Genomic DNA, 19,048 nt, shown 5'->3' on the forward strand with positions numbered 1-19,048 from the left:
GAGAAAACGCACCCAGAGGACAGTAGGCACTGCCCAGTCCAGAGCGGACAGGCTCGAGTCCAGCAAGGCACCCACCCACCTGCACCGGTACTCACACACCACACCCGGGTGCCCGGCAGCATGGCCCAGGCCCTGGGACTGGGCCTGCTTGTGGACGAGGGCGAGGACAAGAGGCCCCACTGGGACAACAGGCTCCAGTACCTGCTGAGCTGCGTAGGCTTTGCTGTGGGGCTGGGAAACATCTGGAGGTTCCCATACCTGTGCCAGACCTACGGAGGAGGTGAGCTGCCAGGGCCTCCTCTAGTATCCCCCCCACCCCGCCCCGGGTGGGAGCAGCTGTCCTTATCCGACAGAGGAGGCCTACACCCCTGTATCTGGGACTCAGGGCAGGTGTTCAAACCTGGCATTGTCCCCAAGCCTGTCTGCTCGCGGCCTTGAGAGCCCTTAGCCCTGGGAAGAATCCCCGGCCACTAGTCTTTCTGTCTTGGCGAGTGTGGGGGGCCAGGAGTTGATGTCTCCCCAGGGCCTCATCGTAGAATCCAGGGAGCACACTCCCTAGATGGTCTCCACACAGCCCAGGCAACACAAGCCCACGGGGCTGCTGGCCATGCTTCATTGGCATTAAACTTGCAGCCCCCGAGAGCCCATTCACCAAGGAGCAGCGCCCAAGGTACCACTACTGCGTGTAGGGCTGTGGTAGGGAACAGGCGGGCACTGCTGCCTCAGGAGCAGATGTGAATGGGCTCCATGTCCCCAGCCTGACGGCGCCGGGCTGGGACAGCCAGTCTACGGCCTCCCCTGCCCTATCACTTTGGTCACAGTAATGCTCTCCCCTTGCCAGCTGGAGACAAGGATGCAGCACCTTCAGGGTCAGAGTGCTGACCGGGCCTAGAAAACACGGGTGGGCCAGCTCCAGCATGGGCAGCAAGCCAGGCCTCCCCAGAGTGACCCCCTGGACTCAGGCTTCGGGTGGATGGAGACCAGCCAGGGCTGGGGACAAACCTGGGTGACCAGGAGCCGCCTCTGTGACTCCGTTTCTGACTTGGCAAAGCTGTGTGTGGAAGCCTTGGGAAGCACGGTGGCACAAACAGGAACCACAACCCAGGGCAGGGCCCAGCACCTGTGCGCCCGCCTGGAGCTGCTCCCTCATTGCCCCTGCCCTGCTGCAGGGGCCCTGTGGGCGCTGTGTTCTGCCTGGGATCTCGCGCTTGAGCTGTTTCCCAGGCATTAGTTTCCGGGTGTGAAATCGCTTGTTTGAATGCTGTGAAACTGTCCATCCTCCGACAGCGGGTGGCATCCCTGTGGGGCCGAGGGTGTCCTCTGAGGTCCTGTTCTGTCCACAGATTGTTTAGAAAAGAAGACATAGTTGGTGACGTTCATATTTTGTTTGCACAAACCCATCACCACCAAGGGTGGACATTTCTTCTCCCACTCGTAATTACTCAACTCCATGCATCTTCTATTCAAAGACGAGACTGTGAAGGTAACACTGCACAAAGGTGCCAGGCATTTATAGAAGATCTCCGGCAGCCAGATGTAGTGGTGTGTGCCGGTAATCCCAGCACCTCCAGAAGCAGAGGCAGGATGAACTCCAAGTTCTAACCCAGCCTGGGCAACTGATCAAGACCCCATTCCAAAGCAGAAACCTTTAAAGGCCTGAGGATGTAGCTTGGTGGTAGAGTGCCCCGGGTTCTATCCCCAAACCACACCCAGACTAGGTTTACAGCAATGTTGTGCCAGGGTCCCTCAGCAGGAGGTGTTTATTTACTCTTAGCACTCTGAACCAAAGCAGCCTGCATGGTGAGTGGGCATGGACTTCTCTGTAGCAGACGCCCGTGGGCGGCTGGAGTGGCGCAGTCACTCACACAGAAGCCCTGTGCTCCATTCAGTCTCCCTGGGGCCAGCGGGCTCCGCAACTGCTTGCCGTATATAGCGAGTCCTCCTGCTCTCCTGTGAGGATGGCGGACCCCTGTGTGTGCACATGTGTGAAGCCAGTGTGGCTGAGTGCAGACGACACCCCTCCCTGCACCCACTGTCTTCTCACAGAGCTCCTGGTCCCCCTGTAGCCCTGTCGTGTCTCCCCTGGCTTTAGCTGCCACAGAAATTCCTTTCCTCCATGGTGGTCTCAGGGTCTCAGTATGGGATGCAAGGGTGTTGCCAGGGCTGCCAGGAGTTTGCTCGGGGATGGTGGTCAGAAGTTATCAGCCAGATGCCATGTCCTCCCGGCCACTCAGCGTGGACCTCCTACTTTGCAGGCTCTGCCTCCTCCTACCTGCCAGTCTGTTCCATTCTCCTGAATGTTCCTCCCTGGGCAGTTGGGTTGGGCCATGCTGTGCCAAGCCCAGGGCAGCTGGCCCTGCAGGCCGACTCACAGGGAACGGGTGTGGGCTGCTAGTTAGCAATGACAAGATGCTGGCTGGGGCCCATGTGGGTCAGTGTCCAGGTCAAGGCTGCCTGAGACTGTCCCCAGGTCTGCTTGCAGGCGGGGAGGGGGAAAGGCAGAGTCATGATGTCAGTTCCCTGGAGAGGACGCAGCAGTTAGAGCTGCTGGCTCAGGGCACAGGCTCCTTCCTAGGGATCAGGGTGCCTGTCCAGCCGACTCTGTGGTGGCTTCTCCCACACCTGGCTGGCAGCAGAAACACTCTCAGCCCTTCCAGTTTCCCAAGCATGCGGATTCTGCCCTGGGACTGGGGCAGCTCGGGAAGGAAGGCAGCTGGTGGTGTAACTTAGGCAAGCCCAGCCCTGCGCCCTGCCCCAGGGAGGATGAAAAGCCAGAGGGAACCCTGCATACTGGGGTCCTGGCCTTGCCTGGTGACCCTGGTTTCTGTAAACCCCTGGCTTAGGAACCTGCATTCCTGGCAGAAGCCACTTCTCCCTGGGAGGCACTTGCCCCTCTGATGTCCTCAGATCCTGGACTCTAACCCCGGACTTTTACAGCCACAGAGGATGTCACTGGGGCCTGGGGAGGGTGCAGTGACATGTGGCCAGGGGCTCCTGTCACCCTCTGTGCTTGGTCCTCTGGTTGGTATTGACACACTGAACCCAAACCAGCATCCAGACTGGCATTTGGGCACCAGGTGCCCCAACTCTCGCTGGGACCCTACTCAAGGCTGCCAGTGACTGTGGGTACCCCGTGCCTGGCAGGTGCCTTCCTCATCCCCTACCTCATCGCGCTGGTCTTCGAGGGGATCCCCCTCTTCCACATCGAGCTTGCCATTGGCCAGCGCCTGCGGAGGGGAAGCATCGGGGTGTGGACGGCTATCTCCCCATACCTGGGCGGAGTAGGTGTGTGACACAGATGAGGTACCCACCACAGGGAGTTGTGGAGGGGGGCCCTGGGGCCTGAGCTGCAGAGCGAGGCTTTCATTTTCATGTGGGTGCAGGCCTGGGCTGCTTCACCGTGTCCTTCCTGGTCAGCCTGTACTACAACACGGTGCTCGTGTGGGTGCTGTGGTACTTCCTCAACTCCTTCCAGCAGCCACTGCCCTGGGGCACCTGCCCACCCAACCTCAACAGGACCGGTGAGGCGCACGGGGGGTGGGGGCAGGAGGAGAGCCTCAGGCCCCTGTGGCCCGGCTCCTCGAAGTCAGAAGGGGCTGGGGGGGGGCAGGGATATGCAGACAGCCAGCCCACAGCCACCGGGGCGGCTCCGTGGCAGGGCTGGTGGAGGAGTGCCAGGGCAGTGGCACGGTGAGCTACTTCTGGTACCGGCGGACGCTGAACATCACTGCTGACATTGGCGACAGTGGCGCTGTGCAGTGGCGGCTGCTCCTGTGCCAGGCGGCCAGCTGGGCGCTCGTGTACCTGTGTGTGAGCAGAGGCATTGAGACCACAGGCAAGGTGAGCCGGCTGCTCCCCACACTGGGTATGGCCCAGTGCATCCTGGGAACGGGTCCCTTCGTCCCCGAGGGCCACAGCCACACCTGGGGGGCACCTAGCACCAAGACTGGCTTGTCAGAGGTGTTGGAACCCACCACCCTCCCCAGAGACCGTGAAGGCCAGTGTGTCTCCCACTCCCCTCCAGGCCTCTCTGCCTCTTCCCTCTGAAATGTGCTCCTCACACGCTTCTCAATTCGCTGCCAGTCTTATCCTTTTTTCCTGATTTTTACTTGTTTATTAGTGCATGTTTTCTCTGCACAGTGATCACACTGGTCACGGAGTTGGCGCACGGACATCATACGTCGGTCTTTTCTTTCCATCCTTGTCCTCTCCCTGCCTGTCCCTGCCTCCATCTCTCATCTGCCTTCCCTCTGCAAAAGGTCTCCATGTTTCCTATCGTTTACCTTTTATTTTGCTCCCTCCCTCATTTACACTTTAGGTTTCCTGCGAGGAGAACCTGCGCTGTATTTAAGCCATGTCCGTGGTTTATTCCACTTAGCATTATGGTCTTGAGGGGACACATTTTCCTGCACATCTGCTAGGGCTCTGCTGTAGGCAGCCTGACTCCCAACACCCCATGGCATCTGCTGGAGGCTGCACCGAGGCCCGGGCGCTCTGAGCCTGTCAGGCACACACAGCTCTTTCTGGGCAGCAGTTGAGTCCCTGCACCTGGGCCCCGCCTCTCAACAGTGGCTGCTGAGCTTTGCACTGGTCTACAGCCGCCAGCCTGGTGCAGCGCAGCACTGCTGAGGTGACGGTCCGCCTCTGGGGGAACGAGGGTGACTGAATCACAGGAGCCAGGCATTCCCAATTGCCCTTTGTGAAGCTGTGAAGTCCATCTGCACAGAGCTTTCTTCTGAACTGCTGGGGCTCAAATCCAGAGCCCACACCTGCCCCACACAGCTCACCACCAAGCTACTGCAGCCCCACTTGCAGTCCTCTGGCATGGACCGGAGGGAGCAGGACCAGCCTCATCCAGCTGGGGACAGGCCTGCTTGGCGTGGGGACAGGGGCTTCAGGGTACAGAAGGTGGGTGGAGGGTGCTGTGGCACAGCCAGGGCCTGGACCTTAGATAGTGGGGGCTGGAGAGAGGCTGGGGTGGGGGAGGCTGCAGAGAAGGCCAGGCCTGTCCTCTGAGGCTGCCAGTTCCAAGGTCAGTGTCTAGCCATCCCCACAGGGCCAGGAGTATACAAATGTGGCATTCACTTGAGCCTGCCGACCCCTGACCTCAGCTGACCCCGCCAACCCACCTGACCCCAGCACCTGTTGCTGGCTCTGGGGGCTCCTGGCCAGCTGCTTCTCGAGGTTTTTCTCCACACTGTGCCTGCCCTGCAGGCGATCTACTTCACAGCCCTGTTTCCCTACCTGGTCCTGACCATCTTCCTCGTCAGAGGCCTGACCCTGCCTGGGGCGACAGAGGGCCTGATCTACCTGTTCACCCCCAATGTACGTGGTCCTGGCCCAGCAGCTTCCCCTCCCTGGAGCTCCCCATGGGCAGTGGCTCCCAGGCAGTGCAGGTGGGGCTCTGGAGCAGAGGCAGCTGGCAGGACGGTGGTCAGGCTTGGACACGTATGGGACATCTGTGGACTGGGGCACATGGGATAGGGTTCAGAGGCAAGCTGGGCATGCAGGGGCCACACAACTGAGCAGGTACTGGCCCTGCACCAGCCTCACACCAGGAGCACAGGTCTGGGGGACCTGTGCCCCTCCAGCCATTTCACACCGTCCAACAGCTGCAGGTGGGGGACATAGGTGCCCCCACATCTACCCCAACGTGGCGGAGGCATGTAGCTCTGCCCAGGCCTGTGTCCAGGTGGCCCGTGTTAGGCTTTCAGCTCTGGAGGCAAATGCCAAATGCTAGGTGAAGGGACAGGGGAAGCCCCAGGCTAGTGCCCACCAGTGGGGCAGGGACAGACAGGGCTCTGTGGCCTCTCTGAGCTGTTCACCTCTGTGGGTCCAGGCTGCCCTTAGCATCTGAGCAGCTCACCCTGCTACAATGCCTGAAGCAGAAGGGAAGGTTCGGGAGTGACCAGGTTGCCCAGCCAGCCAGTGCGGTTTCCCCACTGTGTAACGAGGCCTCCCCACCTGATCCAGGTGCAAATTCTCCTGAATCCCCGGGTGTGGCTGGACGCGGCCACACAGATCTTCTTCTCTCTGTCTCTGGCCTTTGGAGGACACATAGCTTTCGCAAGCTATAACCCGCCCAGGTAGGCGGCCGGCGGGGTGTGGACACTTTTATAGCCACATGTGGAGCCAGCAGGGCCCAGGGGCAGGTACCAGGTGCTTCTTTCTTTTGGGACAGATGTGGTGTGAGGGGGGCCACCTGGCTGTTCCCCTGAGCTAGGGCTTGGGCTGAGGCACCCTGGGACAACACCACCAGCCTGTGCCTGTGGTACCCACTGGGGCCTCTCAGAGCCAGGATCGAGGCTCAAGTCAGTCGGCTCTAAAGCTGCCAGGCAGGCTCCGAAGAGCCACGGTGTTCACTAGGGAAATGGAGAGTTAAAGGGAATGCAGCCTAGAAACTCACGGAGGGTGAAGCGGGGGAGCTGTCAGGACAGAGGTGAGCAGGCCAGCAGGGCAACCGGGCAGGGCCAGGTGAGCAGATGCTGGGCCAGTGTCCTGAGCCATGTTCCTGTCACAGTCACTCACGAGTGCTCTCAGCCTCCTGGCTCTGCTTTTTCACTGCCAACATGAGCAGCTCCATTTCTATGGCAACTTCCATGTTCCACTCACACCAGCATGACACTCACCAAGAGGTGGTTCACACATGGCCGTGAAAGCAGACACGCATGTCCTCCTGTGGGTCAGCTGGAATAGGGTGGAGGTCGTGTCACGTGACACCACCGGCGTGATGGGGCAGGCTTGGGGGCGACAGGGCAGGAATCTGGCTGTGTCCACAGCATCCCAGACAGCCACTGCGTGTGTCTAGGAACAACTGCAGGCGTGATGCTGTGATCATTGCCCTGGTCAACAGCGCGACCTCCCTGTATGCGTCCATCACAATCTTTGCGATCATGGGCTTCAAGGCGATCAACGACCACGGGCAGTGCCTAGACAGGTGCGCATTTCCTGTGTCCTCCCAGCAGTGCCCGTCCCAGGCCTGAGGCCATGGTGGCTTCCTGGGCTGCACGGGTGAGCAAGCCTCGATGTCCTGGCAGGAACATCCTCAGCCTCATCAACGAGTTCAGCCTCCCAGAGCTGAGCATCTCCAGGGATGACTTCCCTGCCGCGCTGCTGCACCTCAACACCACCCACCCGGGGAGGGTGGCCCGTCTGCCCCTGCGAGCCTGCCGCCTTGAGGACTTCCTGGACCAGGTGCCCACAGGGAGGCTGTGCAGCCGGGATGGTGGGAGGATTTTGACCCCAGAGTGGTGGGAGTCGGTCCTGGGGCCATGGGCTCTGGGCCCAGGCAGGCTGCACATGTCCTGAGGCCCAGGGCCCTCCTCCCTGCTCATGGGGACAAGGAAAGGAGCAATGAGCCCTGGCCCCCGAAGGCTGCGTCGACACCCACCACAAGGGACACGCACGCATGTTGCAGGGAACCTCGGGCCCTGGCCTGGCCTTCATCGTCTTCACTGAAGCTGTGCTGCACATGCCGGGCGCCCCCGTGTGGGCTGTGCTGTTCTTCGGGATGCTCTTCAGCCTGGGGCTGTCCTCCATGTTTGGGAACATGGAGGGAGTCATCACACCGCTCCTGGACATGGGGGTCCTGCCCCGCTGGGTCCCCAAGGAGGTCCTGACTGGTGAGTGGATGCTCAGCCACCTGCAGGGCCTGCCCCCACATCTGACCTCCAGGCCTGCTGCCTGTTCCTCTCAATGTCCAAGGGCCTGGCCCTGCGGGAAGTTCAAGGAGGGGACAGTGGGGAGAAGGGACAGGGAGGCCCTGCCTGTGCACCCCCGCTGCCCCACTGTCCCCAGGGCTGGCCTGCCTGGTCTGCTTCCTCTCGGCCACCTGCTTCACGCTGCAGTCTGGAAGCTACTGGCTTGAGGTCTTTGACAACTTTGCGGCCTCCCTGAACCTGGTCACCTTTGCCCTTCTGGAGGTGGTTGGGGTCACGTACGTGTACGGCATGGAGCGGTAAGCTGCTTTCCTGCCTGGTATGTGCCTCAACACCCAGCAGCGTGGGTGGGCATGGGGCTGCCCAGACCTGAGAGCTCAGCCTGGTGCCTGTGGAGGCCACAGCTCCTGCCACTCCCTGACTCCCACCAAGGGCAGGTGTCCCCCAGGCAGATGCACCAGGCACCTGAGCCTGAGCCCATGCCCATGCAGGTTTTGTGCCGATGTGGAGTGGATGACTGGGCGGCGACCCAGCCTTTACTGGCGAGTATCATGGCGGGTGGTGAGCCCCCTGCTGCTGCTGGGCATCCTCCTGTCCTACATAGTCCTACTGGCTCTCAAGTCACCCAGCTACAAGGCCTGGAACCCCCAATATGTAGGTCCTGCCTGCACAGAGGGGTGGGGGCACTGCAACTCCAGGGGTGGCTGGCAGGGCAGGGGACCCACACGTGGACGCTCATGCTTGCTGGTGGAGGCCTGGCAGCTGGAAACAGGCTTGCTGCAAGGTCTGTGGCCCCCAGGGTCCAGCATTCCTGGTGGGCAGAGCCAACTCCATATCCCCAAGACATTGGGGGGGGGCAGGCCAGGCAAGTGGGGACCCCAAGGCTTCCTAGTTGTTTCTGCCTCCCTCAGGACCTGAGGGCCTCATTCCACATGTGCTGTGCCAGGGAGGCCCCTACAGCATCCTTGTGCCCATTCAGCCTGGCAGGGGAGGGCACGGCACAGGGCCTCAGCACCCAGGGTGGCATCTGGCTCTTCTGCAAGCCTGGGAGCAGCAAATATGGGCATGGCCCCTGAAGAGTTCTATAGGTCACCACAGGCCACCGAGAGGCACCTCAAAGTGGGGGCAGAGAGGGGACCACATAGCCCAGGTCACATCTCCATGGTTCCCTGCTCCATCTCATCTCTGCCTAAGTCAGATAGTATAAGCCCTCACTTCTGGCTTAGGAGGGGACACTTCTGATCCAGTCCAGTCCTGGTGGCCAAGAGCCTGCTAAGTGTTCCTGTGGCCCAGGTGACACTGAGCAGGCCCTCTTGTCCCCTAGGCGCTGTTCCCATCGCAGGAGGAGAAGCTCTATCCCCACTGGGTGCAGGCCACCTGCGCACTCCTGTCCTTCCTGCCCCTGCTGTGGGTTCCAGGGTACGCGCTGGCCCAGTGGCTGGCCCGGCACAGGCGGCAGGACACACAGCAGGACACTGGCCTGAAGCTGCAGGATGGCAGTGGCTGCTGAGGAGTCCCGGGCCAGGGCAGCCAGGGTGGGGCTGGGGGCCGCCCGCCTGTAGTCACTCAGACCTAGCCCCATTACATGCTCTGTACCGAATGAGGCCTCGTGATTGCTGCTCCCAGCTGTGTCCAAGCACCCTAGGCAGGAGTTAAGAGATGTCCCGGGAGCTGAGCCTGGACAGTGGCAGTAGTGCTTCAGTCTGGCCCACCAGGTCTCCGGAGCACAGCCATGTGGCTGTTTGCCACCCCAGGAATCCATGCCGGCTAGGGCAACATTGAAGGGTACCAGCTGGCACACAGCAAGGGCGTCCCTTTGCCTGTAAGCACCCTGGCTCAGGGTAGCCCTCGAGGACAAGCCATGCTCACAGGAACCTCAGTCAGTAGAAGGTGCCCTACCTTCCCAAGAGGATGGCAAGTCCAGGAGGTGGAGTGCACTGAAGGGACATCAGAGAGCCTAGGGACGCCCCTGCAGACCACATGTTGATGCCGCCTGAGGCTATTCCTGAGAAGCACTGAACATGCTGCTTTCATTTTCCCAAAGCAGCTGATTTTTGTCTACGACAGAACTAAGAGGCTGACAGTTGGCGAGTCCCCTGTACCTCAGGGCCCGGGTAGGGGGCACTGCTACCTTCCCCAAGCCAAGCCTCGGCCACAGTCCTGCAAGCCCTGGAAGGCTGTCCTCACCCCTGCTCCGCACTCCCTTTGGCCCTTTGGCACCATGGAACCAGTCAGGCCCAGGCAGTGCAGCCCCACCTGGTGCCTACAGGAAGCCGGGGCGGGGCAGCGCTGTCCACGGTGCTGGAGACCAGGCAGGCCACAGGCACTTCGTGCATGGCTAGGGTCAGATGCCTGGTCCAAGTCCTGCCAGACTCCACGGCAAACAAAGGCACAGCCACAGCCGCCCAGTTGCAGAGTGCAGAACTGATTCTGGATGTCCCCACCCCAGTGCACCTCAAGTCTCAGAAGGGCTTTCCTAGGGGTCCCTCCCAGCCACCACTCGCCATACCCACTGAGATGGTGACAAGCACGTGAGGGTAAGCACACCGCATAGAGGAGTCTGGACACAGGGCAGCCCCACAATGCCACCTCACACCACCCCTGCTTGCCAGTCCGTGGCTACCACCAGAGACACGAGATAAGCCAAGGGGAAACCTTTGGGCCCCACTGGACCCAGTGCCCACTGCCTGCTTGCACCTTTCTCAAGGAGCCCCTCCCCCTCGATGTCCTAACATCCCTCCTGGTCTGCAACCAAAGTGAAACCCCACTCTGGAGCCTGAACATTAAACCACAGGGCAGGCAGGGTGAGCCTGGGCAGGGGCTGACAGGGCTGTGGTTTGCACCAGAGGGTGCCTGGCAAGTCCAGTGTGCAGATATGGGGTGCAGGAACCCTGGGGCCAGTCAAGCCCAATGCTGGCCCTAAAGTAGCGGGGGCTGCCGGCAGCAGGGTGCAATCAGCATGCAGCTTTGGCCAAGGTTGCATTCCCGACCACACATTTTTAAAACTTCTAGAAGCTGAGTAGGATCCCTGGGCCCCGACCTGGCGGGCGCGAGACATCACGAAGGTGGTGCTGCAGCAGATGACTCCCTGGGGCCAGTCCCAGGTCTGCAAGGGTTTACTAGAGGGGCAGATGGGACACAAGACATACACGTGTGTGAGACTACAAGACTGGCTTATAACAGTCGGCCAGACAAGGAAGAAATGTACAGAGGCCTCCAAACGGGAGGCCAAAGATTCCAGTCCAAGGTCTGGAGCTCACTGCAGGGTCCCGTGAGTCTGTATCAGGCCGATGGGTCTGTGACAGAAGCCAAAAAGTCTACGGTGGAAGCCAGGAGATGATGTCCAAGTTGCAGTGGAAGACTGGAGCTTGTCCTCCTCCTCTGAGAGGGAAGCAAGCGGGCGTGTCCTTTCTCATCTCCCCTTTGTACAGTCCATGGGAACGGCCTTAGTGAGACCCCTCAAGTGAGGAAATGCTGGGCCTGTAAATACCTGGAGCTGACACCCTCAATTTAGCATCACACCAGAGTTGCACTCCAGCCCAGTAGGCCAAGACAGGCCCCACAGAGCAAGGGGTGAGCTGAGCCCTGTTGGCACACCAGTGCGGAGTTCAGCAGTAGCAATGGCAAACAGGACAACGCCTGGCTATCTCAAACCCTGGCACAGAGCTCACCATGGCATCAACTGGAAGACTCGTCCAAGGGGCTCCAGCCCGGAAGCCACCAGGACAGCCCCACACCATGCAGGTGTAACCCAGGCACCAGAAGGGTGGGATCAGATCAGTCCTTCAGGGCCCCAGGGCCATGCTGGGAGGGAGTCCCTGTCCCCATCTGGTGCTTGCTCCACAGCGGGCCCCAGCCTAGGCTGTCACTGGCTTATGTCCATAGCCAAATCCCTACCCAGTGTCACACTCCAAGGCTACTGTTCCACTGCAGGACCATATGGAGAGGCCCCCGCAGGTCAAAATGTAAATTCCCAGACCCTACCCCATCCACAAGGCATCCACAGCTGGCCACGCACTACTGACCTTCCCCTCAGCAAGCTTCCTGGTCCTCACTGGGACACTCCAGAGCCAGCACCCCAAACCCAGACTTTCCCAGAGGCCAGCAGGTCCAGCCCTCACCTCCCTGTATTCCCTCTGTACTATTCCCCACATGAGCAGGACCTCACCTTGCCTACCCTGGTGCCATGCCACCCCCTGCCCATCACCACCCCCCTCACAGCCTGTGAGGACCGGCTCAGCAAGCACACATCACCTCCCTGTGATGTGTAGAGCCCACCTGTGATGTCTGTCCCACATGCCCAGCCTGATCCCCACGCCTGAGCTCAGCAAGCCCAGAGCTACTCTGCCCTCCCAGAGGGTCCATGCTGCCATGAAGGACAAACGAGCCCACAGCCCTCAGCACTTGGGGAAGACAGAGGAACAGATGTGGAGGGATGCAGAGCCAAGACCCCGACTGCCCACTGTCTGCACATTACACGTCCACCTGCTTGGCCCAGGGGCAGCAGATGGGGCAGGGGGAAGCAGGCACAGCGCTAGCCCTGTGCGTCCAAACTGCCCACTGCCAACCCGGGGGACCCTTTCAAAGCTCCACATTGGAAATAACAGCCAGGGAACCAGGACTGTCTAGGCCAGTGACAGGGAAGCTTTTAGAGCTTTTGATGATACAAACGACCCATATGCCATGGGTTTGATACCACTGCCCCAAGCTGAGGGCTCAGGAGCAGCCCTGGGATCCAGGATGGTGTCACATCCCAGTGGTGTGACACTAATGCAGTGCTGCTGGTAGAGTTCTTGGGTGTCCCTGCAGATGACACCAGCATGGATGCTCGGCCCCAGTGCCCACAGTGGGTGCCTACTTGCTTCCCAGTGGCCAGGGCCCATTCCTGGGGGTGCTTCCCTGAGGACATGCAAAGGCAGACCCACCATGGGAGGTACTGGAAACCCCCTTCCTGAACCCCGGGGGTCTCGGGAGTTCACAGAGCTCTGGGCTGGCCGGCCCCTCCTGAGACAGGTCCTGATGAGGCAGGTGGAGGCTGGCTCAGTCCAGGATGGTCTTGAAGTCCACAGACAGGGCTGGGTCAGTTGCAGCCTCCAGAGCAGCCAGTGTCACCTCAGGGAGCTTCGCACGCAGCCGTGTCTGGGCTGCAACAGTGACGGGATTCAGGCTCTTCAGCCAGACTTGGGTCACGCCAACTGGCCTGAAGGACAGGCACTTGCCTGCCTCAGACTCGGGGCTCGGGGGTGGCCATGGAGCAGCAGGGTAGCATGGCACTGGATCCTGAACAAGCAGGCTGAGGACAGTGCTCCCCAGGTGAGCTCACCTGTCCGGAGTGGGCCCAGAAGACACTTGTAGGTGGCACGGTGACGACCCAGCTTGAGCAGGAAGGCCTGGTGGCAGAGCCACTGGGCAGCTTCAGAGGGAAACGGGCCAGCAGCGCCCTTGGCCCCCAGAGACAGCCCTGGGAGCACACGGAGGTTGAGGGCCCATGTGCACCCCAGCCCTGCACTCCCAAGGTGCCCCATGCTCAACACCCTGGCCTGTGGCTCCCACACAGCTTGTGCCTCACTGGCGCCTCACAGGCAGCCTGCCCTACGCGTACCTGCGTTCTTGGCTTTCAGAATGGAGTAGCAGCACGACGCAGAGTCGGTTATGATGCCAAGGAAAAAGGAGGGGTTCCTGCTCACTGGCTGGTGGAACGGCAGTTGCAGCACACATGCGTGGAACCTGGGAGCACACACACGTGGAAACTGGGAACGTGTGCAGAGCATGTGCACATGCACGACACTGAGCGGTGAATGTAGTAGTCTCCTGGTCAGAACACACTCACGGGGGCTTGTGCACATGTGCACGTCTGTGTGTATACAACTGTGTGTATGTGAACACGTCCTGTAGGTCATGTCCTTGCTTGTGCACACTCTTGCTAGACAAGGCCCTGCCAGGTGCCTTGGGAGTGGGGCCAGGCTCTGCCCGACATGTCCATCCACCAGAGCCGGGGGCACAGGGGCTGGGGCGAGGGTTAGGGCTCTGCGCAGTGCTGGCCCTGCTTCTTTCCAGTCCCTTCCTAAAGAGCTGACAGTGCTCACGCCTGCTCCCCCCTCCTTCTGCTCTGGGGACGGGAAGGGGCTGGGCCACAAAGACGACAGCAGCTGCCTCTGATCCAGCCTGCGTCTGTGTCTATTGGCCTTCCTGCGGCCTCCAAAAAGCACCCCATTCCCGCGATAGCTACACATGTCGCTGCTGGCCCCGAGGTTCGAGAGCTCTGCAGGAAGCCCCTGCAGAGTCCGTGCCCGAGGGGAAGTGCCCAGTGAGGTATGTGGAGGAGTATGACCTACAACTGCTCACACAGCCCCACCCTTGGGACCAAAGATGGGGTGTCCAGGAGCTGTGGGCACCCAAGTGGCCAGCATGTGGGTGCAGGGCAGAGACACCACTGCAGCACCTCATCTGCTGCTCTCTAGGATCCCAAGTTCCTCACAGGCCACACTGCCACACCACACTGATGACGAAGGACATGAAGCCCTCAGCACAAGGTCAGCTGAGCCATTGCCGAGCCTCTAGCAGTCCCTGGTGGCCACACATGACCCACCTGTAGGCCTGCAGCAGGAAGATCTGGTAGATGTTGATGAGGACAGTCCGTAGGCTGTTCACCTGGCCATGGGGACAGAGCGCATCAGCAGTGCCCGGAGTGACACTCAGTAATTCTCTCCCCAGGCTCCCAGCCAGGTTTCACCAGGGACACTGCCACAAAGGGGACCAACGGGCCTAAACCATGGTAGTTGCCACAGAAGGCTCAGAGCTAGGACCCCTGAACCCCAAGAGGAAGGTAGGTGGGGCCAGAGGTGGCAGGGACAATTGGATGAGCAGTGAAGAGACCCTGACCTGACCGCACACAAATGTGCACCTACATGCACACACACTTTGCACCCATGCACACAGGACACCCTGCCTGAGAGTCCCGTCACTCACCTGCAGGTCCAGGAAGAGAGCGTGGCACTTCAGCCGTAGCACTGCCAGCAGCTTGCGGCGTGCACTCCACCCCACCCGGGTACCTCGGTCAAAAGTGAGGCTGGCCCTGATGGAAGTCCGGGCATAACTGCAGCAGAGTTGGGTGTCAGGACCATGACCCCACAACCCAGTCCTGCTCGAGGCCAGCTCCATGTCTGGGACCCAAATGGCACTTCCTGGCGTAGGTGACTGCTCTGCATGCTTCTCACATGGCATGACCTAGACCCTGCGCCCCATGTTCTGGGGAACCAGTGTCAGCGTCAGCTTAACCTCTGCCCAAGACCATACTATCCAGGTTTGGTCATGGTGACAAAGGAGGCTGCCAAAATCCATGTTACTCAGCCAGAATGTTAATGCCACAAGAAATCAGAGGCCACTGACCCCCGTCCCCATGCAGACACGTTACACTTTCCTGGAGAGTGCCTGACCCAGCCCTAAGACGCCTGATTGAAGCTCACAGAGGGCCACGGAGAGCAGGGGGCTTCCCCTGCCACCAGCCCTGTGTGCAGTCTGCTTGGAGCCACACCCGCACACCTGGCCTTCGCATGCCTTGGGCTGGGCATGCAACACTCCTGGGAAACGCAAGTGCAATAGTGACGACAGAGTCGTCCCGCGAGTGTCGTGTGGTCAGACGCCTGCAGTGCCATTCCCTGGGCTGATGACTGGCCGCCCTGGCATCTGAACAGTTGGGACTTCTGATGCCCCTATCACCTCTCCCAGGACCTGTGTGCTGGTGTGGACACTGGGAAGCTTTTAAGCAATGCATGTCATGGGCTCATGAGGCCGGCTCTGGAGACAGCCTGATGAGGCTGGGGACCGGGATACCATGCGATTCACTTGTGTGATGTTCTTCCAGCAGCTTGAGAGGGGCTCACCGCCCCAGTGCCACCTTCCCAGCTAGCCGAGTCACCACCTGGGGCGTGGGACCAATGCAGACTCCTAGGCCCAACAGCTGGCGAGGGGAAGGAACGGGGATAAGGCACCACCTGCTCAGATGCTGCGGCTATTGCTGCTGCGGCTGCAGCCGCCCTCCCGACACTGAGTGTGGGGCACTCGCCTCCCTCTTCTCTGAGTCCGCTGCCACTGTCACTTCTGTCTGTATTCAAACCCTTTCCCATCAGGACTTGTTCCAGTTTACTCGGCAAGTGAACACAACTCCTTTCCAGTCAGCTTTCTTTGGGAAAAAAGACCAACCCCTTTCCCGCAGACGGTACCATGTACAAACCAGCTGGGTGGCCCTCCAGGCTTCCACACTCCCAGGCCATGTGGGGAAACTTGGGGAAGGCATGTCTCCCTCGGTCATGCAAAGGCTCTCCTCGTCATTCTCCCTAAACGGTGAGCTGTACCCACCACAGAACACCACACAGGGACACTTTGAGGACTGCACTGTCCCAGACCACAGTGTTCTCAGGGATCCCAGCATACAGCCTCTCGAGGAGCCCCAAGGGGAGGCTGTGTGATGGCCACTCTGCACTCTCATCCTGCAGGTCAGGTCCCTCAGATTCCGCCACCCAGCTGCAGTTTAGGGTAGAATAAAACACTGATCGCTCTTCTGTCTTCAGGTACCACCCGGCCGTCTCCTGAGGGCCCCTCTTGTGTCCCAGGGGAGCGCTCTACCCCCAGTTCCACTGTGAGGAGAATCACTGTGCCACAGCATGCTGGACCATACCTGCACCGTGGGGCTCCCACATGTGGTAACTCCAGCACGGGCTCCGGGGTGCCACACTCACCCCTCCCACATGCAGGCCACTTCCTAGGAGCACTGGACAGCAAGTCCAGCTCTGGAGGACAAAGCCCAGACAGCTGGGGGTACCAGTGTGAGGAGCAGCAAGGTCATCCCCTGCCACGATGCTGGTGTTTTTCACTCATAAAAGCATCTGGACTTCTGCAACTGACTCCCCATGTTTCAGATGGGGGCCACTCAGGGTCGGGTTTTGTTTCTGGGGACACCTGGTAGGCCCCAAATCTAGGTAATGTCCTCTCCAGGAAACCGAGGATGTGTGCATGTCCCCCAGATGGAAAGGTTACCCTGCGGCTCTCAACGGCCTGAGCCCAAGGTCACCCACTATACACAAAGGGAACAAGCACAGGGCCGGTGGGGGCTCATACACACCTGGCATAGTCGCAGCGTACCTCCAGGGTCCGTGTGTCCAGCAGTAGCCCACACCAGGGGAACAGGCAGTGTGCAGGCAGCTGCAGTGGGGCGGGGCTGCCCAGCTCCCCGTCCTCCAGAGGGAAGTTCACCACTGTCTTCTGCAGGTTCAGTGTGCAGCCGTACTCAGGGATGCCCTGGACAAGGGCCCTGGAGGGAGGGAGTCTGCTGCAGGATGAGACTGCGCCTGGTCCCCCCAGTGTCCCAGAAACAGAGAGCTGAGCCAGATGCAGCCCCAATAGAGGTGGACACAGCTCCATTCTGGGCCCTGGTAAGAGGTGGGGACTCAGCAGGAGTTGGCTGAGAAAGGGGACAGGGTGCAGCCGAGCAGTGACCAGGGGACACCTGACAGGTCTCAAGTGTCCGCATGGCAGGGCCCGGTCCCCAGGGACCTGCTCACTGCTATCAGGGCCATGGGCCACTTCCTCCCTGGTGACCTACCCACTCCCACATGGGCACCACTGTGAGGGCTCTGTGTGTGAGCAGCGTCCACCTCTAAGGAAGGGCCTTCCTTCTTGAGCACAGGCCTTCTGTTAGGTTCCCCTATGCCTTCCCTCCCAAAGGGGATAGTGCCCACCACATGTTCTCCTCAGCCCTGCCCACCGCTCCATCTCCTGGGGACCCAACACCCACTCAGTCACATCCTGGACCAAGACCTTCAAGCCAGAGATGCCCCCAACTCTCAACAGAGCCCTCTGTCCCTGTGGACACAGTCTGGGGCCCTGAAGCCCTGTGGGCACAGCAGATGCCCCGTGGCCGTGGGACACTGCTCTCAGGCAGTGACGGTCTGGAGGTTCACTGTAGCACTCCCAAGTTTCTCCTCCTCGTAAAGTCACCCTGACAAGCTCGGAGCCACAGAGCTGCAGGGTGTGGGGTGGGGCGGGGGCAGGGTGCTCATCCTACGAGCTTTGCTTTCTGGCAGGCTCACGTGGCCAGGTCAACTTTAAGGCCATCCATTCTGGGGTACCCAGTGACCCTGGTCTGGTCCCCGAACTGTGGATCTGTCCTGAACTCTCACACCATACTCCAAGTACCCCCAGTATCAAATCACGACCACTCAGTGAGTCCTATGAATCCCATAAAGAAAACCCAGGCTGCTAGGCTGCAGACTGCCCCAGCCACTTCCCTGTGCTGGTGTGAAGCAAACTCCAGGACATGGCGGGTCCCAGGGTGGGAACTGGGGCCCTGCAAACAGTCCTCCCAGGAAGGAGCTATGGGCAGAGTGTGGGATCTGGATTCTAGCAGCCTCCAGCCACGTAGTAACTCACAGGAGGCCGAGGGGGTTGTGCCACCCCTGGGGTTCCACGGACATCCCCAGGTCCGGCAGCAGGGACACTGCCAGCCTTGGGAGTAGCTCAGCCCCACAAGGCTCATATGACATGTGTCACGACTATGTATGAGAGTTGTAAAGTCAGGGGACGGGGCGGGGATCTTACCTAAGGAAGGCTTTTGCCTGGGCCAGGTGAGGGGTCACCAACAGGAAGTCGTCAACCAAGCGCAAGAGCAGCCTGCGGCAAGGAGGTGGGAGGCGTGCGTCACACTAACATACTAGGGATCCAGTGTCGGAGACGCAGACCCCTGAACCCATGCAGGCGGGACACAGGCAGTGGGCAGTGCGGAGGAAAGGTTGAACAAACACTTGAAATCCCTTTATCTAGCATTAAGGTCCTGATTCCCAAAACAATTAATCGTTGGACCCAGGGACCCAGGGCAGCCCAGGATGGGACCTTGCGTGAGCCAAAGATAGACACAAGGGCCACTCTTTCAACATAGCCTTGTGGGGGAGGACAACTGAGCCAGGGTCCCTGCCCACTTTCAAGCCTCACAAGGCCTCTCCCCACACCACTGTGTGAACCTCCGCCCTGCCCAGGGAAGCTGGCACCCCATGTTGGGCGACCATGGAATGACTTCAGTGTCCAGTGTCCCTACGGACCCTGCCTCAGGTCTTCGTCCCAGCAGATGGCCACATAGTGTGTGGTCAGCTCAGGGACACAGCCCCCATGCTCCTGGCCAAGCAGCACTGGTAAAGTTCAGTTTTTTTCCTTTTACCTGAATTTATTCCAGTGTGCAACCTGAACCTTTGTCAATGACACAAGTGATTTAAAGGACACCCACAAAACCCAGACCTGGGAATGACGGCTGCCTGTGCAGCTGCACCTGTCCCACCCTATCTGAACAGAACATGGGGTGCCCATAGAGCTCGGTTGCTGTCAGCCATGCCCCACAGGAC

The 19,048-nt window shown here is 60.2% G+C and overlaps 2 protein-coding genes and 1 long non-coding RNA gene across 11 annotated transcripts in view; 1 reads left to right on the plus strand and 2 right to left on the minus strand.

Annotated features, from left to right (window-relative positions):
- On the plus strand, nucleotides 1-11,653 carry Slc6a18 (solute carrier family 6 member 18). Of its 4 annotated transcripts, XM_003462095.4 has the most exons (12): nucleotides 2-280; nucleotides 3,145-3,285; nucleotides 3,384-3,521; nucleotides 3,659-3,840; nucleotides 5,215-5,325; nucleotides 5,974-6,086; nucleotides 6,809-6,937; nucleotides 7,038-7,194; nucleotides 7,418-7,622; nucleotides 7,798-7,957; nucleotides 8,150-8,312; nucleotides 8,983-11,653. In XM_003462095.4, exons 1-12 carry the CDS (start codon nucleotides 121-123, stop codon nucleotides 9,166-9,168), a joined length of 1,845 nt encoding a protein of 614 aa, XP_003462143.1. In that variant the 5' UTR covers nucleotides 2-120; the 3' UTR covers nucleotides 9,169-11,653. The 4 variants fall into 4 exon arrangements, with proteins under 4 accessions (XP_063114000.1, XP_063114001.1, XP_003462143.1 ...); XM_063257930.1 differs by lacking the exon at nucleotides 3,384-3,521 and having other exon boundaries at nucleotides 1-280; XM_013140846.3 differs by lacking the exon at nucleotides 5,215-5,325.
- LOC134478043 (uncharacterized) lies at nucleotides 1,743-3,277 on the minus strand. Its single transcript, XR_010050381.1, has 2 exons — nucleotides 3,165-3,277; nucleotides 1,743-1,969 (listed from the first exon to the last, which is right to left on the minus strand). It is a non-coding gene; the product is annotated as an uncharacterized LOC134478043 (long non-coding RNA).
- The window catches only part of Tert (telomerase reverse transcriptase), a 17,549-nt gene continuing 9,228 nt past the window's right edge, over nucleotides 10,728-19,048 (minus strand). For 3 of the 6 annotated variants that reach the window (XM_063257926.1, XM_063257925.1, XM_063257923.1), the window contains 7 exons: nucleotides 18,255-18,326; nucleotides 16,780-16,968; nucleotides 14,628-14,754; nucleotides 14,248-14,309; nucleotides 13,261-13,385; nucleotides 12,982-13,119; nucleotides 10,728-12,802 (listed from right to left, as the gene is read on the minus strand). In XM_063257926.1, coding sequence (XP_063113996.1) covers nucleotides 12,699-12,802; nucleotides 12,982-13,119; nucleotides 13,261-13,385; nucleotides 14,248-14,309; nucleotides 14,628-14,754; nucleotides 16,780-16,968; nucleotides 18,255-18,326 — 817 coding nt within the window. In that variant the 3' untranslated portion in view covers nucleotides 10,728-12,698. The remainder of the gene's footprint in view (nucleotides 12,803-12,981; nucleotides 13,120-13,260; nucleotides 13,386-14,247; nucleotides 14,310-14,627; nucleotides 14,755-16,779; nucleotides 16,969-18,254; nucleotides 18,327-19,048) is intronic. The other 3 variants (XM_063257928.1, XM_063257924.1, XM_063257927.1) reach the window with 3 other exon arrangements.

This window comes from Cavia porcellus, unplaced genomic scaffold (assembly GCF_034190915.1).
Source record: "Cavia porcellus strain 051 isolate PalLab524CR breed Dunkin Hartley unplaced genomic scaffold, mCavPor4.1 scaffold_11, whole genome shotgun sequence".
In the NCBI taxonomy this organism is placed as follows: domain Eukaryota; kingdom Metazoa; phylum Chordata; class Mammalia; order Rodentia; family Caviidae; genus Cavia; species Cavia porcellus.